This window comes from Limanda limanda, chromosome 3 (genome assembly GCF_963576545.1).
Source record: "Limanda limanda chromosome 3, fLimLim1.1, whole genome shotgun sequence".
Lineage (NCBI taxonomy): Eukaryota > Metazoa > Chordata > Actinopteri > Pleuronectiformes > Pleuronectidae > Limanda > Limanda limanda.
In genome coordinates, this window is record NC_083638.1 from 24,853,055 (window position 1) to 24,874,260 (window position 21,206).

The following is a 21,206-nucleotide window of genomic DNA, read 5'->3' on the forward strand; positions in this document are numbered from 1 at the left end:
AGAAAGCTTTCCTTCCTCTATTTTATTTCCATTGGATTCAACTTTACTGTAATTTACTCAATAAACAGTTCAACAAAAGTCAGTTTAGTGTTTTTAGTGTAAATTATATTTATATAAGTAGGAATGAAGGCACAGAATGAAAAATACCAACAGGGAAATATCCCAAGTACAGATTTAATTATATTATATTGAGTAATTATCTAAAAATTGTAATTGTAGCACGGACCGCATAAAGAGATTGAGGAGATGCCAACTCCCCAGAAGTGAAGCCAAATCGCCTTGAATGCCCCCTGGTGGCTGAATGCAATAAAGGTAAAACCTACCTCCTCCACGTCTGTGGATGGGACAAACTAAAAGGTCCAAAACACGTCAAATAATTTTTTCCCAAAGATGTTTTCTTATTAGGTTGTACTTCTCACCCATGTGTTTGTCCAACAGTTTCAGATTAGTTTGTTTTTTATTTGATGCTATGGGGCAAAATGTCACGATTGTCAGCTGAGACTGACTCATGATTGTTAAAGCCCGAGAACACACCTCCACAGATCAATCCCCTGAACACACCTACACAGACTCTGCTGCATAAGATGCGTGATCTCGAATCTGTGATGGTTTGGCTTCATTTCTGGATACTGGGAGGATGTGGAGACATGTCGTCAATCTTTCTTCACAGTCTATAGATAAACCACAGATCTCAGTGTGACCAGTTTTAACACGAACTACTTTCTTCAAATAAATAGCCGTTAAAGCCTTTACAGAAACTGCTGAGTGTCCCACTGTGAAATCACTGTGAAGGCTCGATGGCTCTCCTGTGGCCTTTTTTCAGCCACTTTCGCAAACATCCCTTAACTCTGCAATTTATCAGCGTCTCCAGAGGGAATATCCCTTCATCCTGGTTTGCTTTAATGTTAAACAATGATGACGGGGAAAATCCAGCCAATGTGTTTGATCTACATATTACATTTGTCCTTAATATGGCCAAACCGTGCAGGCTGAGCCACTGTCTCTGATAAGACCTGAGAAAATTCATTTTTGTAATTTCGACTTCAAAGCACCAGATGACACCTTTCCCTCCCTTTTTTGATTTTACATCTTTGCACCTTTGCTGCCATGTGGCCTCACACCTCGGGCATCCTTTGATTTTCCTCTGCTTCCTCGGAGCCACCCCACATCTTCATCCCTCACTCCCTTTGTCCAACCCTCCCTCCTTTCTTTGTCCTGCTCCACACACCACCGCGCCGCCGTGTGCACTGGGGATCTCTCTGCCACTGCACCCTCCCCCCACGCATCTACCCGCTCTCTTCCTTGAGGGCGCTCGGGTGCTTTGCACGTGTTAACCGGTGAGTAGTCGCTCAAAACATCCAGAGTGAGCGTGCACGTGCGCTTTGATTGATAAATGAAGAGAAACTTGAGGGAAGGGGTCGGGGACAGGGGTGGGGTTGGGGGGGTGGTATCATGGTTGATGACTGCACATTTCTGCATGTGAGCCCGAAACCCGCTGCCACTGAAAAGGCCACACGATTTATCTCTCAGATACACCTGAATGTGTTATAAGGGCAGCGACACCTGCAGCCTGCTCGCTCGGCTCCTGCAGAACGATTCCCCCGGCACACATTGCAATCACATCAGCCCTCTTTTTCTCAGAAACAGTCACTCCATTAATGCTTTCAGTGCCACGTCTCCTGTGGCCTCGGCATGTTAATGCTCGCATTCTCCATCAGTCACCCTCCACCACATGACACTCCATTTTAAACTGGAGCCACAGGCAGCGGCACGGGGGATGAGAAGTGGCAGAAATCATATTGTCTTTTTTCACCTGCAGTGGTTGTCGCGCCAACACACACACTCATGGTCGCACACCCACACCATTTGACATTCAGGCGTTTAGCCCGGTTACAAGTTATCTGAGGATTTTAAAACGTCTTGTAAAATAGTGACTTCATTAGTTTAATGCTTTTATCTGACATCTTGCTTCTCATTCACTGGTGTTGTATAGCTTCAATCCAAGGTGCTGGTGTAATCTGTAGAATGAACAATGTGTCTCTACCTCCTCCCATTATCCACAAATGAATCCACAATATCCTGGATACCAGCGCCGCTATCCTGTGCATTTGGAACCAGAGTCTGCACAGTGGTTCAGGATATGGATCCGCGGTGGCATGTTCGTAGATCTACGATATCTTCGCTCAACCAATCCCAGGTCAGTCTCAGCCGTCAATCGTGACTTTCACCCTGTTTTTATAGCATCAAATAACAAATTAAAACCAAACTTGAACACTTAAACATCAGTGCAATAAGATCTGCCTAAAATGACAAAAATCATCTTTGAGAATAATTAATTTGACATGTACTTTGACTTTTCAGTTTGGCCCCTCCACTTACATAGAGATGGGGGGATTTATGACATTTATTGCAGTCAGCCACCAGGGGGGATCAAGACACTTTTGGCTTCACTTTTGGAGAGTGGTCATGTCTTATATCTTTATAGAAAGTCGGATTTCTAATCATGAGAATGAGTTTTTTGCTCAAAGACACAAGCGTAAAAGATTTTGCATGTTCGCAATTTTTCGTTAAAATGTCCCAAAAAAACTTGACCTTTGTTATATACTTAGTTGACTTGTGTACTTACATTATCCAAATGTTCAAACCCAAAGAAATCCATAATTTTATTCAAGGTAACGTGACGTTTCATTCTGTTGCCTTTTAAATTTACCGCTGGCTTTGCACGTCTCTGCTGTAACTTCTGGGTTTATCGGTCACTCGTAATGGATCATGATTATTCATTTCCGTTTGCTGCCTAACCTGAATTCAACTTTAACACATGCCATCATCCGTGGTTAATAATTTGCACCTGAGTCGTGTTAGCTAGATTTCCATCAGCAATGGTGGTGAAGACAACAACTCCCATGATCCTACACTAGAAAAACTGGCTAAAGTTGTTTGTGTTGGTTTGAACATTGTTGGAAACATTTTGGATTGCGTAAATAAACAAGTCAATAAGATATACAACATAGATTGAGTCGTTTATAGACATTTGAATGAAGAATTAATACATATTATATCTTGAAATTTGAAAAAAACTATAACTCCTATGGGAGTTTTAAACATAACTAAGAAACGAAGAATCCTTTGAATTCACACGGATACACACGGACACACACACACGAACACACACACAGCAGGCGTTAAAGAAAGAGACAGAAGGTGACAGGGCGGTTTAGATTATTTGCAGCGTGTAAAAGAGGGACATCACCTGTGAAGTGTGTTACGGCTGGAAATCTGGAAACATTAAAAAAGAAGAGAGAGAAAAACAGGGAGAAACACACACGGGGAACATCAGAGGAAGGCGGGTATGAGAGTCGGCTGGTGTGACCTCTGGCCTCCCTCTCTCTGGGCTGCTCCCTTTGAGCCACTAAACGGCATGCGGTGTGAGAAGCCAGCAGACAGCTGCACCCCCCCTTCTCCTCCTCTGGGCTCTCTCTGGGAAACTGAGGTCCCTTTTCTCCGTTCAGTTTAAATGCTGCGGGGTCAGGAGGACCCGGGGCCCAGTTGAGGTGGTCCTGCCGGGGGTAGAGTTTCACTGCTTTCCACAGTCTGGACTGCTGTGTGTGTGTGTGTGTGTGTGTGTGTGTGTGTTTGTGTGTGTGTGTCTGTGTGTGTGTGTGTGTGTGTGTGAGGGAGCTGCTTGTAAAAAATTACTGTTATATCTCTTTTAGAAACAAAAATAAGGGAGACACTCGGTGTTCTAATCACAAACACCCTCCCTCCGCCACTATAATAATCTTCCACACAACACACACCTCTCATTCCATACAAATACACAAATTTACACATCAAACTGTTTTCGCACACACAGGCACACACACAAACAAAAACACACACACACACACACACACACACACACACACACACACACACACACACACACACACGTGGTCTACTGCTTCAGTGGCCGTGAGGAAAGGAAAAACTCAACCTAAAATCTTTTGGGAATAAACTCAGGCACAAAACAAAAAATAAATCTCAAAAACCTCCCAGAGGAATTCTTTTTTTTTTCATCCTCACACAAACACAAGAACACTGAACACAAACAGAGACAAAGAATAACTGGTGTCTAAAAAGCTTGAAAAAATAACATTATTTTTAGCAACTAACAACATTTAAACTAGAACAAAGTCCTGCACACATATTGACCCCAGTAAATAAAGATGGACAACATGTTTCTCTGTCATCGTGCACATTTAAAGCTCAAGTGTGGACAGTAGGCATCGGGGATGGAGCCAGATTTATAAAAGCAGCCAAATTTAGTCCTCAGGAAACCCCCAAAACAACTCAAGTTATAAACCTGATCATGCAGGAGGAGGTGAAATGCTGCAAACTGCAAACTGCAGAAGTCAATTGGTAAAGCTGAGCTCAGAAATCATTGGTTATGGATGGCAGATAATCAGTGATTACACATGTACTCATGGTGTCATGATCAGGGTGTCAATTTTCAAACTAACACAAGACATTCTTCACTGCTCGGAAAAATTATAATTCTAACGTCTTTTATTCAGTTAATTTAATCTTTTCTTTTCGGTTGTAGCCAAAACAGATGAAGGAGAAGATTTAAAGAAAGGAAGGTTTTGGAAGAGTTAAGAAAATATACTGAAAAAGTTAGAAGTAGAAATATCCTGGGGAGAAAAAAGTTGGGTGTGAGCAGAAATGTCCTGAGCGTTTTGAAGTTTGAATGGTTGAAATCGGTTGAAGCAGTGAGAGCAGCAGTCTGATGCCTTCCCCAAAAGAGACAGGGAGAGAAATCCAGACAGAGAGAAGGAGGAAGAGGAGGCTGATCCATATTGGACCCTTTGTCTTGAAGTTCAATCATGCATTGGGCTTCACAATGATTAGAAGTCCTGCACCAACCTCCATCGACCAGGAGCTCTGGGGTTTGCGCTCGATACTCTTTGTCTGGCCAGCAGCCCACGAGTTAATGTGCTGAACAGTGGAAACGGACGGCAAAGTGGGGAGGGAGACGAGAGGCTGCATCGGATTGATCTGCTGCATCTCAGAGGACCACAGGAAGCAAGCAAACAAACATCTGGGCTGTAAATTATGCTGCTCTACCACACACACACACACACACACACACACACGCACACACACAGACAGAATACCGGAATAAAGACTGGAGTCATTATTACTAGCGCTAGTTTATTATCACTGTTATTGTCTTTTCTTCAATCAATGTTGCACAATGAACCCCAAAACAACACAAACCACTAGAAATGGTCTATTTTGCCTTTTTACACATATACATACACACATACAGTACATACAGTATATGTGGATATGTATACAGATTAATAATTGCAACACCTTGGTCTTTCAGAGAGCGTAGAAACATAACGTTGTGTAAACATATACAGCAGTGATCCCTGAAAATGCTCTGAGAACGTTTATAGAATTTAAATCATCTCATATTGACCTGAATTTAACTGTGGGAGAGACAGGAAGAGCGGAGAGAGAGAGAAGGAGAAAGAGAGAGAGAGAGAGAGGGGGGCAGTGACATCAGCAGGACAGGCAGGAAAACACACACACACACACACACACAGACAGACCGACAGACCGACAGACAGATGTGTGATCATGGGTTGACTTCACTGATTTGTGCTCCCTTCATTCCTTCTAAACGACCCGTCAGTTAACCAGATTCAGGGAAACACTACGAGGCTGAGTTTACACAGCGAGAGATGAAAATGTTTTTTGGTTTAAGGTTGACAAAACATTTGAACCCTGCAGCGACCTAAGAATAATAATAAAAAATAAAACTGCATAGATTAAATAGAAGAAAGTGTTACTCTGTGTTATTGAACTGTGGCGGTGAAAAAAGCAATTTCACAGACAGTGCAGTGACGATAAAGTGGGTTATGACCATAGACTGTATATAAGGTTATGACCTGTTCCCTTCTCTTGCCCTTCAGCGACACAAAAACTAAAATCCTAAGCTAATAACAAATACTGAGTAGATAAAAGAGAAGTTTTTATTTAAACATCAGGACTCTCACTGTTGTGCCTGAGGTTTTTCCTGTGTGTGTCGCAGGACGACTGCACTGCTCATATTATCAGCTTCATCAGGAATTTACAGCTAGTTTCTGTCTAATTAATAAATAATACTGAGTTATCATATTGATCTGTAAGGAAGGTAAACCAGATTTTTCTTGGTAGAGTCTTTGTTGACAAGTGAAGTCTCTTAAATTCAAAGCCAACACATTGATGGTGATGCATGTTTGTATTTGTATCTTATTTTCTCAGTTGAACTTCTTAGTTATAAGAGTTTTTGGGGATTAATCACGAGAGATTTCTATTTCTATTTCTGCGTCTGTGTTTGTTTTTCGTTCTCCTCATTGGTTTAAAGAGGGCGTGGCTCCGCTGTAAAAGGTGATATCACGTGTGTTGGTGCATCAAAATATGATGGTGGTTGTTGAGTCGTTGAAATTTGTCCAGATAAAGCCACTATCACTTTTTAAATATTAATTATTTACAAGCTTACAATCAAGTTTGTTCCTGAACTTTGATTTCGAGTCTTTCTTATTCAATTCTAAATATTTAATGGGACAGAGAGAAGCTTCACAGCCAACTTGAAAATAAGGTTTCAGAATCTTTAAACCCAGTGATGGAGACTTAACTTCATCTGTGGGTTACATTTTTGCTGTTGCAGATTAAAAAATCACAAAGCAAACATTTCCAAACTGGGGATGGTGACGAAGTGTAGGAAATACATCATTGGCCAATAAAACAAACTAATCTCTCTCCTCCATAAAACCTATGAGTAAAATTCCTATTGTGAACACTGGGCAAGAGCAGGTGAAAGGTTCCCACATGGTCTGATGAGGCAACAGCATCAAGCCTACACTGTGAATCACAAACATTATCGCTCAGCAGATCTGCTGCGTGTTGCTCTACACGTAAAGATTTTATGTCTCAGTGAGCAGGCTTCAACTGACGTGTTTACACTGACACTGACTTTCATGTGTAATGCTTCCTTCACCGGACGGGGGTCGATCGCACCTGCGGAGCGGATCCGACGCTGGAGCTCTTTTCTTATTTCAGTGGCCAAATAGAGGATGAGTGAACGGCTTCAGATGGCGTCGACAACATCAATACAGAACAGACATTCTCCTCAAGCGAAGATGGTTTGTGAGGGGAAAATGAAGCCGACTTGTCACTTGAAAAGGAAATAGGAGTGACAGGACCTCAACCCGAGCCACTGGCGTCAGCGTGACGGGGGGAACAGGATGAGGATGAGGTGATCATCAGGCATCAACGAGGGCAGCAGAGATTTGAGTTGGTCGAACGGGAAAAAGGTCACTCAACCTATTTTCATCAATACACACCATCAAACATTGACCGACAATGTAAGACAGGACCATCAATAGCACCATCTTGAGATCACAACAATTTGCCAGCATTCGGCTAAATATCACAGTGTTACCATCACAAGTCCAATAATGATTAACTAACACTTCTCATTTCAGCTAAAATAACACGTTAGCTTTTCGTCGCTCATGCAGATCTACTGTAGGATCTTCTCTGCCTACTACCTCGGGTTCAATCTTCTGCCTTGACAGAGGTATATAAAATAGAATACTGATCTCAAACATTAAATTACAATTACATTAAATCACCATTTGACAAGAGTATAAATTACTTTAAACTAAATCTTTAAACTCAGTATTATTTGACATGTACAGTCGTCAGGGTCTCAGAGCAGAACACCATAGAGATAAATGCACGGGAAATGGAATCAATTTGCAATCGTATCAGACGGTCGTTTTGTGCCACAATGGTCGATACAACATGATGTGAAGGATAATTCAAGAAGACGCTGTAGTGTCATCAGTGTTTGGACTTTTAAAGAAAACCAGAGTCGGAAGAGTTCAGATCTCCTGAAATGTCCAAACCATGGTTACAGCACGGTTCTTGTATCCAGAACACACATGATGCAATGAGTCAATATCAATCGAGTCAGACTTAGCTTATACTGATCTGGTTACCTGTGTTCAGTTGATGCATATTAAAGAGAGAGGACCACACCGACAGATATGCAGTTTCAACAGTAAAAGCCGTATCGCATGTAACCCTGCAGGTGTCCGGTCCACAAGGCCTCTCTGTGAGAACCTCAGGGGACTGGAAGAAACACCAATGAGATACAACTGCAACTAATGATTATTCTACCAGCTAATCAATGAACTGTTTGGCCCATAACACATTTGCCAATGGTGAAACGATAACTCAGCGTTACCTCGTGTGACGTGAGAGAAACAGCAACGTCTCACAATGCAGAAGCTTGATTTTATCATAACTTAAGAATTATTTCAAATTAATTTTTCTGTTTTATCTCAGATAAATATATAATTTTAATTTTGGAATAGTGTTACTGGTTTGAAAGATTTGTAGTTTTCATAATTCAATGGTGAGAAGCACGAGTTGGTCCCTTCTACAGTATCTTGGGGAAACTTGTTAATGAATGATGGGCCTCGTGTTAGTTTTCAACCGAAATTGTGACCTGGTGTTAATCTGTAATCCCTGCAGTGTTCTCTGCATCACGCAGGTGGAAACTAAAGCTGACGTTGATCTATTCTCAGAGAAATGTTCCATGTGTTTCTTTTAGCACAGCGGCCCGAACAAGAGACAAAGCTAAATACTCAATATCCTGCAAACGGGTTTGGGACCAGCCAACAGGGCGTCCCTCACGGCAGATCTGTCTGAACTGGGCAACTAGTGGATTTTTTGAGTGAATATCATGTAAAGTCCAGAAGGTCAAGTGCAACCTGTTAATATACAAACAACATGAGAATCCGAGAGTCCCTGAGCACACACTCTCCCTGTCCAAAGGTCAGGCTTCAAGACGGAGAGGGGGGGGAGGTTGTCCTACTGACAGGAACAGAGTTTGGTGATGTAGCACTTCCAAAGGCTGCAAAATACATCATGACAAAGGCCCTTTTTTTTCTCACTGTGTCAGCGAAGGGATCTGCAAAGCCCCTCCGCTGATGGAGCCACAGTGAGAACAGCTTTCAGGGCTCCATGAAATCACACAAAGTTCTATATTACACAGCAATTCGAAACCCTGACCTATCAACGTCTAATCACGTAAACATAATCGCCATAGCGCCACATTCCCAGTGAAGCAGGTTCAACAGTACGCCACTGAAAACCTGTCACGTCCACTGCTGAGACGTGGGCAATTTCCTGCAGGAGATTAACCCTAAATTACACCGAGGGAAAAGAGGAAGGAAGGAAGGAAGGAAAGAAGAAAAGCACACCACGTGTTTCCCCAGTGAAATTACTCGTAACAGAAGTAAAAACACTGATTAAGCCTGAAGAGAAAATACCACACTGGTAGTTAATTAATATACAAGCAGGAGACATTATAGGTCGGGCATTTGTTCTGCTATTTTGACATGTACCATTATTGTTTTTCCAACACTTGTAACATGATATCAACACCAACATGTACAATTAAATACAGGAAATTGATGCAAGGAGAAACTTCGCAGACAAATATGCATAAACCAATAACTTTAAAAAACATAATATCAAGGTACCTACGATGATCACTAACATGAAAACTGTGTATAATGTTGGTTTGCATAACACAATAAAATGGCAGTCGATTCTCTGTAGTGGGGACACGTACAACATGTGGAATGATCAGAACATATGATGCGGAGTTAATGAAATATGCCTTTAGGAAACACGTTTCCAATTCCCTGTACATAGTGACACTTATGCTGCATTCAGGCAATGTAAGCAGAACAGGAGAAATAGAATACATACCCGTTGTTTCAACTTCTGTAATCGCTAACTCTTATAATCACATTATTCAACAGCTCCAATGAACACGTTCTCTTGTGAGAAAATAGGAACATATATTTGTTTGGATCAGTTAACTAGACAGTGATGTTTTTGCTTTTGGAGGCATGCTGAAAACTAGCTATGGTGCTGAGTGGCTTAAATTATTCAACACAATAGATTTAAAAATCTGATGAAGTTACAAGGTGTTGTAAAATGCAGCTGTCTTACCTCAGCTTGTCAATTTAGAAAGACAGCAGTGGGATGACTAACTCTGCTTTGTTTCCAACTAAGTACATACAAGATCAAATTTGTTTTCTGTTTGATTTTTGAAAAAATAACAGAAACGTTAAGTGGAAGATATTGTAGCTGTCAGAAATCCTGGTAGGAGCCCCGGTTTTCCCATCCCCCTCCTCATAAACTCAATCTCATCGGGATCACATGAATGCAGCATAATTAAGACGATGACTTCATCAAATCAATAAACCAATCATGTGGAACTGTATTCTAGTTGTAGGTGCCACCCACGTCACTTTTCTCATTTCTCTCTGTTCACAGACAGAGTTTCCACAGAGGATATAAAGTAAAACACCAGTAAGAAGTTAAAAAGCTTCTGATATGAAAAATAAAAACAAGCATAAGAAATCAAGATAACCCCCCCACACACACTAGAAACAAAGTATGAAGATGAACCGTTTTAATAGTTAGTGCATGTGATAAAGGTCCTAAAATGTCTCCCTCCTTGTGTCCCTTTCCATCTACTTTTTTTCCTCCTGTCCAGCATGTTTTGATACTTGCTATGTGTATAAATATACAATGATATGCAGTAAAAGTGTGTGTTTCTCTACTCCATTGTTCGTACTCTGTAAGTTTCCTTTGTTAAGACCTGAGAGAAAGTCCAGAAACGGGGTTGAGGTAGGTTAATTACAGGGATTAAAGCGAAAGAAAAACTTCTGACTGACGGAGAGGGGGGTGTGCTCCGGGTCGGTGGGTTGATTATGTTTTCATTACTCTGCAGTTTTTTGCATTTGTCTAGAATGTTAACGTGCTTTTACTATCAGTGGCCACTAAGAGCTCGTAAAAACATTTATTGATATTTTTACGCTGCATCAGTTCACCACTGGTACGGCCCAGTAGCATTTGTCCCAGTAGTCCGATGTCCAGTTCCCCACTGCATATACACACAATATTTGTCTGATGTTTTCATTGGCATTTGTTTGTTAGTTAGAAAGATGACTTATAAATACTGAACTGACCTTCATGAAATTTGGGGTGGGGTGTGTTGCCCATGAAGCAAAGCAGTAGCCATGGGTGGAGGTAAGTGTTCTCTGAGTTCCCCTCTAGTGCATATTACTAGCCCAAATTATCTTAATTACGAAACCTGATTTGTGGTACCAGACATTAGTTTGTATAATTGGTCAGTGGCAAAACAAATAAATGCTGAAAAAAAAGTTTTTTACACTGTAAAATGACACTGTGTGACTACAGTCATTGGCCTGTTACCTAGTTCTGAAGCAGAGGCTAGTGGTTGTAAAATGTGCACGCATAGTGAAACACAACTTGTTGTTAAAAACTAATTTATTAGAATCATAATTAAGAATGGGACTGGACTTGAGTGAGTATTCGGTTGTTTGGCCTGCAGCCAGAGTGAATGGAAAACTCTCTGCAGTCACTTTTCATCGTTATGTTGTAAAGGTCACCGCAGTGCACTTTATGGATCAAAAAAAAAGCTACATATGTCATTGGTCAGACACCTTAAAACTATAGGAATGAGGAAGTGGATCTATGTATGTATTTGTTTATTATTTGTGTGATTGTTTATTATTTGTGTGATTATGTAAATATGGGGTTTTTGTAAAGGAAATGTGTTAAATATGGGGAAGTGACGTCCCGCCGGGAGGTGTGTGTTTTTTTTGGAGCTGCGGGCGGGCGGTGCGGCCAGTGGTTCGAGGAACTGGATATATAATTTACAACCGAGGATTTTTTCTCTGGAACGGGATTATTACCTGGGAGATTTTTGTAATGGCTTATATCGTGGACTGAACATTTTCTGGGCACTGGAAGGGGGTGAGAAAGCGTGGACTTTGATTTGTTTGCGGCACTCACCTCGCCACACCTGCAGACATTTTTGTTTTGGACGTTTGGTTGGGGATTATGTTTGGACCTGGGGTGGGAAAATATTGTTGTTTGAGTGTGTGTAAATAGCTTGTTTATGTTCACGGGTCCGCCAATGTTTGCGGGCATGAGCGAGGGGGGGTTATTGGTGTTTTGTGTAAATACAGTATATAATGAGCAACCTGTTTGAGTGTTTTCCGTTTATATATATATTTAGTTAATTTTGGGTAAGACCGATAACTAGGTTATCGGTCCAATTAGGGATTTTTCGTTTATGTTAACTTGTTCAGGCAGCGTGCAACAAACACAGTGGGTCGGCTCCGCCCGTGTCCTTTAAATTTAATGCGTAGTAACTTTGCCCTGGGGTTGAAACAGGGCGATTTGTTACAGAGTGGTGGCCAGTATGGGGACCAGTGGATGATAAAATTAAAATCGATATCGCTGTGACGGAGCATGTGCGTTTGTCCCGAGGAGTTTTTTTCTCCCGTCGGGCTTTTGTTTGTTTCAAGTTAAAATAACACGGGCCGAAAATTGTGTTTGATACAGCGAATTCTTCAGTATCACGGCACTTTACGTGTTATCTATATTTCATTAAGAATTAAGTTGCATAACTGTGTTGTTTTTTCCAATAACTGTATTAGATATTCAGTGACTGTTAAGTTTAATTAATTGATTTGTGGCATAACTGTGTTGTTTTTTCCAATAACTGTATTAGATATTCAGGGACAGTTAAGTTTAATTGATTTGTGAAGATTAGGATCAGAGCAGGGTAGCTGTGCAAACCGGGCCTACCTATATATATATATATATATATATATATCTCTATACATACATGTATATTGCAACTACAGTACAGTGAATACATCCTTTTATTAACGAATACTGCAACATTACGCACACATTTCCCTGAGGGCTTAGCTTCACTTGTCAGTAAAATGGCGGCTTCAAGGCAGCAGGGGTCACCCAGGTGTGATGATGCACCTGAAGAGAGCTCACTGCCCCTCATCGATTTGGCTCGAAATATCCCTTCTCCTCCTGAAGATGACAATTATCGGCATGTTACCTGTAGACACAACCGCAGTGGCCTCAGTGAGGTAACCAGCATGCTGGAATCGATGTATCTTGACCCCCAGGATGAGGATCAACATCAGTCAGAGGACAGTGATGATAATGGAGCCATTGGAGTGGAGGAACATCTGCAGGACTTACAGTTAAAAATTGAGTCTTTGGAGAACCGGTTTAAGGAAGCAGCCGATAGTACGCTCAATCGGGAGGAGGGGCTCCGAGCAGCAATTGATGCAATGGCTAAGGAGGCGAAGGAGTATATTGACACAAGGCTGCAGAGATTTGATCAAGCTCTGGTATCCTGCCTGCAGCGGAGGGATAAACGGTGGGATGAAGAACTTAAGAAGACCATCAACAAAAGCCGGTCTTCATGGAAGCCTGTTAGTTTCTCCACTCCGGCTGTGGTCTTGTCTGCCGGCCGCCAAACATCTGTGAGAGATGGTTCACTCCCGGCCGCGGCCGCAGCTTCAGCTAAACCACCTATTAGAATGGAGTTTCCCCAGTTTGGTGACTCGAGGAGTTCAGCTGATGTCACTGATTTCATCGAACAGTGTGAGAACTTTCTTTCTTTAAGACCACTGAGTGACTTTGAGTTCCTGGGCACCCTTAACGCCGTTCTAAAAGGACCAGCACGGAGCTGGTGGTTAGCCGCTCGCAGCAAAATAGCTAATTGGGAGATGTTCAAAAATGCATTCCTGGAAGCTTTCTTGCCCACTGATTACCAGTCGGAGATTGAGGAGCAGCTTCGTTCTAGTGTGCAATCACCCGATCAGTGCCTGAGGGACTTTGCCTATGATCACCGGGCACTCTGCCTGAAGTGGAGTTCCGATATGGCAGAGGAAGAGGTGGTGCGGCGAATCCTCAGATCGTGTAATCCACGGCTGGCCAGTGGCCTACGTGGCATTGTGTCCACAGTCGACCAGCTGGTTAAGGTGGGGTCTTTGATCGAGAAAGACTGGAGCAACTCCAAAGACTATTGGAACCGCGTTCAGCAGTCCCACTCTTCAGACCGTACTAGCAAAAAATCCAGCAGGAAACCTGAACATTGTCAGGGCCGTGGACATGGTGCGGATGTGGCATCGGTTCTGGGCAGTCCAACCCTCCTGGTCGTACCAGTAAGGATCAGAGGATCACACGGAGATGCCGTCCTTGACTCAGGCTGCACATACACATTGATGAACAGAACCTTATGGAACAACCTAAGGTGGGCTGGAGAGACTCTGAACGTGAGTGAAGTCCCAAGGTTCGTTATGGCCAATGGACATGAGAGTAAGGCTCTAGGGAAAACTAACCTGCTCCTCACCCTCAATGACACTCATGTCTCCATCAGCGTTCATATATTGAGTGATGATCAGCTGTATATGCCTCTACTACTCGGGTTAGACTTTATGTGTGCAAGCCAGATAGTCTTAATGCCCCACCTTAGGAAGTATGTCATGCCAGGGGGGACAGAGCACAAGTTTTTAACGAAAACCCGGGATGCATTGCAGTGGGGGTTTCAAGGCTCAATAATCAATTTTTACGTAGCAGTATTTGAAGAGGCTAGCATCAAGCAGCCAAGCCTGCCTCTAGTAGAGGCTCAACCGGTGGTGGTTAGGCCACTGCTGCAGAAATGGCCTACAGTTTGGACAGAGTCCACAGGTGCAACTGAAATCGTAAGGCACAAAATCATGACCACGGATGAGCTGCCAGTGCGAAAGAGAGCCTATAGAGCATCGGTACATAAGCAAGCAGTCATCGAGGAGCAGATTAAGAAGATGCTCAGTGATGGTGTGATAGAGCCTTCCTCGTCGGCCTGGGCCTCCCCAGTGGTCTTAGTCCCAAGGAAGGATGGGACACCCCGTTTCTGTGTGGACTATAGAGGCCTCAACGCCAAAACGCATCACGATGCATATCCAATGCCGTTGGTGCATGAAATTCTGGAGTCCATGCAGGGGGCCCGATATTTTAGCTCACTGGATCTCCAGAGTGGTTACTGGCAGGTGGCCATGGACGAAGAAAGCAAAAGGAAGACCGCCGTGACCACCCATCTAGGCCTCTTCCAGTTTAGAGTTATGCCATTTGGACTGCGGAACGCAGGTGCCACTTTTCAGCGGTTGATGGAATCTGTCCTTGGGGAGTTAAAGGGGAAAATCTGTTTCGTGTATATAGATGACATCATCATTTTTTCCAAGACTCAGGAGCAGCATTTACAAGATCTGGATGCTGTCTTCCAAAAGCTGCATGAGGCCAGCCTAACCCTCAATGTGAAGAAATGCCATCTTCTTCAGACTCAGTTAACATTTTTGGGGCATATAGTATCAGGGGAGGGTGTAGCCGTGGACCCAGCAAAGATTGTGGCCATATCAGCCTATCCAGCACCAACAGACTTGAAGAGTCTCCAAAGATTCCTTGGATTAGTGGGCTGGTACCACAAGTTTCTACCTAGACTAGCGGACATTGTGGCTCCACTGAATAACCTCAAGAGGAAAGGGGTATTGTGGGAGTGGACTGAGCAATGTCAAGACGCCTTCGAACATCTCAAGATGATGTTGCAGTCACCACCAGTGTTGGCTCAGCCGCAGCCGCTCCTTGGCTTCCAGGTGCACTGTGATGCCAGCGACGTGGGACTAGGGGCCGTCCTGATGCAGACTATTGACGGGGAGGAGAAGGCCATAGCCTTTGCCTCAAGAACACTGCAGGGTGCAGAACTGAGATACTCCACCTCGGAGAAGGAGTGCCTAGCTGTCGTCTGGGCAGTGGAGAAGTGGCGACACTACCTAGAGGGGGAGATGTTCCAAGTATTCACGGACCACAGTGCTCTAACCTGGGCCTTTAACTGCCCTAAAACGTCGTCTCGCCTGACCAGATGGACTCTGCGGCTCCAGCCTTACTCCTTCAGAGTCAACTATAAGAAGGGCTGCTGTAATATTGTCCCTGATGCACTATCCCGGGCACCGCCATTATCAGAAGGGAACGTTTGTGTTGCGGTTCCAAAATCAAACTGGTCTGCCTTACCCAGCTCCCTTCAAGATATTGAAAGTGCCCAGCAGTCTGACACACTTTGTAAAGAGCTTGGCCTTTCCATCGAGCAGCCCACACCTGGTCGCATTCACTATGAATACCAACAAGGAGTGTTGTACCGGGGTGTGCCTTCAAAGTACGGGGGATTTAATTACCAGATGGTTACCCCAGATGTATTGGTGCCAGAGTTTCTGGTTTATTTTCACAACAGCCCTTTTGGAGGACATCTAGGGAGGATGAAAACCCTCCTGAAAATATTGGAGGTGGCGTGGTGGCCAACGGTCCGAAAAGATGTGTGGAGCCATGTCCGAGCCTGTTCTGTGTGCCAGCAATATAAGCCATCCAACGAGAAACCAGCTGGGCAACTCCAATCCACAGAGGTCAAGGTTCCAGGAGAAATGATTGGAGTAGACTTCATGGGACCCCTACCACTAAGCAAAGGCCGGAATTCAGTGCTGATGGTAGTCGTGGATTACTACACCAAATGGGTGGAGCTTTTCGCCCTGAAGGATTCTAAGACGCCAAAAGTCTGTCAGGTCCTGAAAAATGACATTTTCACTCGCTGGGGGGTTCCCAAGTACTTGGTGTCAGACCGAGGCCCCCAATTCACAAGCCAGCTGATGGCTAGCCTTTGTCAGTCGTGGGGCGTAACCCATAAGCTCACTACGGCCTACCACCCACAGACCAATCTGACAGAGAGGGTCAACAGGACCTTGAAGACCATGATCGCCTCTTTTGTGGGGAATTACCATTATGATTGGGACCGGTGGCTGCCAGAATTTAGGTTCGCGATCAACACTGCAGTGCACGAGACCACTGGGGTGACCCCTGCAATGTTAGCTCTTGGTCGCACCCTCAAAGGCCCACTGGAGCGTCTCATACACCAGTCCCCTGCACCTAGCTCATCAGCATATCACATCCTACACTCACACACACAATTGCTGGAGGAGGTTGAAAGGCATGTTGGGGTGGCCAAAGCTAGACAAGCCAGATATTATAATGCACGACGCAAAGATGTACACTTTGCTGTTGGGGATCTGGTCTGGGTTAGGGCACATCCTTTGTCTAAAGCCTCAGCTAAATTCTCTGCCAAATTTGCACCCAGATGGTCAGGGCCTGTAAGGGTAGAGAAAAGGTTAGGTCCTATTAATTACCGAGTTCGTTGGGTGTCTGACAAAATGAAGGTGGACAATATAAATGTGGTCGACCTGAAACCCTACTATGGTCCCGATAAGCCGCTGGCTGGGGGGGGGGGGATGTAAAGGTCACCGCAGTGCACTTTATGGATCAAAAAAAAAGCTACATATGTCATTGGTCAGACACCTTAAAACTATAGGAATGAGGAAGTGGATCTATGTATGTATTTGTTTATTATTTGTGTGATTGTTTATTATTTGTGTGATTATGTAAATATGGGGTTTTTGTAAAGGAAATGTGTTAAATATGGGGAAGTGACGTCCCGCCGGGAGGTGTGTGTTTTTTTTGGAGCTGCGGGCGGGCGGTGCGGCCAGTGGTTCGAGGAACTGGATATATAATTTACAACCGAGGATTTTTTCTCTGGAACGGGATTATTACCTGGGAGATTTTTGTAATGGCTTATATCGTGGACTGAACATTTTCTGGGCACTGGAAGGGGGTGAGAAAGCGTGGACTTTGATTTGTTTGCGGCACTCACCTCGCCACACCTGCAGACATTTTTGTTTTGGACGTTTGGTTGGGGATTATGTTTGGACCTGGGGTGGGAAAATATTGTTGTTTGAGTGTGTGTAAATAGCTTGTTTATGTTCACGGGTCCGCCAATGTTTGCGGGCATGAGCGAGGGGGGGTTATTGGTGTTTTGTGTAAATACAGTATATAATGAGCAACCTGTTTGAGTGTTTTCCGTTTATATATATATTTAGTTAATTTTGGGTAAGACCGATAACTAGGTTATCGGTCCAATTAGGGATTTTTCGTTTATGTTAACTTGTTCAGGCAGCGTGCAACAAACACAGTGGGTCGGCTCCGCCCGTGTCCTTTAAATTTAATGCGTAGTAACTTTGCCCTGGGGTTGAAACAGGGCGATTTGTTACAATGTAAAAAAGACGGAAGCAGCTGAAGAGGAAGTGAACAGTGTGTCTGCTTGTCATGGTTTCATACAGCCACTGAGCTTGCTTACTGTGTCGCCCAACCGTCCCCTTGCTTCCCCCCCTCAGAGCTACAATGGTCTCATATATGGCCTCTCTGGGATCCAATTGATGGAAATCCAGCGTAGTGACTGAGAACTTTAATCCCTGTAAGCATCAGAGCAAGCCCTGTACAGTTTGTGACGACGCCCAGCAGATTGCCCGGGAGAGAGACCCTGTGGTGGTTTAGCCACCCGGTGACCATGCTCTCTCTCTCTCTCTCTCTCTGTGGTTGTCGTCATCCAGCGTTATCGTAAAAGTCTTCCTGAAGTGCTTTGACTAGTCAGTGTTGACAGGAGGGAGAAAGCTGAGCAGCGGTTTTGGGAAGCGAGTTAAAGATAGACACGGATGATCAGCAACTGTCACGCGTCCTGGGCACCAGCAGTGTAAAAGGCTACGTATTCTGTTTCAGAAGGAGGCAGATAATGTGACAGCTAAACAAAATCACTAAGAGCACTGAAGCAACAAATATTCTGAAAAAGCTTAGAGATACACTGCTGTCAATTGAATTTAAAGAAACAGTTCAATGTTTTGGGGAATAGCTTCTTTTTCGTTATTTTGGGGAGATCAATATCACCGTAATTTCTGTGTTGTTTTGGGAAGTAGTTGAGCATATCAGGAAATATGCTATTCAGCTTTATAAAGTCATGTTTGTTGAACAAAGTAGTTTTGAGTCAACACTCCCAGTCAAGAGTCCAGAGTTGTATCATCGAACTACCAAAAGAAAGCCAATAAGCTTACTCCACGATATGCCCAACTACAACAGTAGATTACTACAATATCAGAGTCATGTTTGGGGACATTTTGGTAAAATTTGTGCTTAATTTTTGTCTTCTACTCCTCATTATATACATGAAAACATTCATTCAGTCATTAAAATATCTCCACATTAACAGACACACAATTACACACGCTCACAGCTCATTTCAAACCCATATACACAATGATTTCTGTATACTGTAAAATTTTGTCTCATGTCCAATTGAACATTATCGCGTCACATCTCATTCAGCAGTAAATCTGCCTGAAAATATCATGAGCAATGCAGTGTATCTCTAATGGTCTTTTCATTCAACTGAAGCAACTACGTTTATAGAAAAAAAATAACATTCCGATCTTTCAAATGAAATAAAATCAACAAAAAAAGAAGGAAAAACAAAGCTCACGATGGAACAGCATAATTCATACACATTCCTGACATACTCCATACAACAGTGTTATCAGTCTGTCAACTTGCATGAGGTACTGACATTGTATCCACACACACCAAACTGTATTCATCAACAGATGGAGGCCAGGATTTCACAGAGTGAGGAAAAGAGGTTTTTTTCATTATGCAATAAACAGACAAACAAACAACAACAACAGCGACAACATTAACATTGTTATCTTGAGGTAGAACATTAACTTTCAGCATTTGGAAGTGCTTTATGTTGGATTCTTGTTTTTTCTTTTTGTTTTGCTTTCGACAAGCAGGAGAGGAGAGAAGATTCTTGACATCTGAGGTAGTGCGGCACCTGATCTCGTACTTTTCAAACCAATCAGTTCCTCCGCATGTAAAGTAATTGTGAGGACCGGGGAAGGTAAAGTCCCTAAAAGCTTCCCGCAACACATTCATTCCGGCTGAGGTAGGTTTTTGTTGAGTCGCAAGGTTCACGCAGCCAAGTCTAGTTCCTGTATGGAGGCCGAGAACTCATAAAAAAACGTTGATATCACTGAAACAAAGTCCTGAGACAGAATATATCAAATCCCTGGAAGAAGGCTGAGGTCTTCTGAGAGCGCAGAGTGGAATCATTGGTTGGTGTAAGAGCAGGCAGCAGGAGTCTTTGACATCCACAGAAAGGTAGAAATAAGACCAATAACTTATAACCACTTTTGACATATAGATGATAAAGATATATATGCATTTATATATATTTACTGTATATATCTATGAACTTAAAAATAAAATCATTATGTGTAACAAGGACATTCTGGGCCCTCTATTCTGTGCTGCCCGATACCAGAAAATGAGATAAGGAGTAGGACGGTCACTTTTTCTCCCAAATAAGAACATTTGTTTAAAAAACACAAAAATAACATTTGGACTGTAATGAACTGCTCAAAATCCAAATCTCTATCACCAGGACTGTGGTGTCCACCATGAACTAAGCTGCATAAAACTAAAATAGAAGACAGTGACACCGAAGTGTCTGATAAGCATAATATGGAAGTATTTTGGGGATTTACACTTTTGTTTTCATTTACACTTTTTCGTTGGTGGCAAAGTCAACAACAAAGACAAAGCCGGTGTGGCAACGAGAAAAGTTAAAGTATATGGAACAAAACTGTTTTTTAAATATTTGTTCAAACTTGACTGGAAAAGAAGTGACAGCCCTGCAATAAACAGTTGTAAAAATTAAAAACAAACATTTAACTGGTCTGCCTAGCATGAAACAGCCCTCCATCAGAAGAGAGCTCTCAGAACCAGGCCAAAGAAAAACATCCTCTGGCATACAGTCCTAGATCCTCCTTAACTTACCAATAAAAAATCTTTGCACAAAAAGTAAAAACTACTTTGAAAGGAAACACTTTTCAACCTGAGTGAGTGAAGAGTCTAAGTCTACACTGTGGACAGAGTCGTGTGAATCGGCCTTCATACATGATTAGCCTTGGTCCTGCTGAGCCGCTCCTGCTGCGGGAGGCTCCTGGAACTGCGTCTCCGAGTCCCGCTCCATCACAAACTCGTCCAGCGGTATCGTAGACAGCTGGGTTTCGTTCAGTGCGTAGGCATCGGACTGAAAACACAAGCAAATGAGTGTTTAAGACAGTTTTATAATTCATTAATGCGCTGGACATTTGAACCTGTTCTAACATATAGGAGAGAGACAGGCAACATGTGTTATTTAAAACATATTTAAAGGTAAAACTAGACCACTAAAATGAATACAGCTTAATTTCCACAGCTCCAGGTATTTGTTCTCTCAGTCCAACAGGGCAAGAAACATAAGTGACAACATGATCATATGTTTGTTTCTTTTGTTGTTA

General features: G+C 43.0%; 1 protein-coding gene across 1 annotated transcript in view; it reads right to left on the reverse strand.

Moving 5' to 3' along the window:
- Positions 1–20,824: 20,824 nt before the first annotated feature.
- The window catches only part of igdcc3 (immunoglobulin superfamily, DCC subclass, member 3), a 52,971-nt gene continuing 52,589 nt past the window's right edge, over positions 20,825–21,206 (reverse strand). The window contains exon 14 of the mRNA XM_061068808.1: positions 20,825–20,956. Coding sequence (XP_060924791.1) covers positions 20,825–20,956 — 132 coding nt within the window. The remainder of the gene's footprint in view (positions 20,957–21,206) is intronic.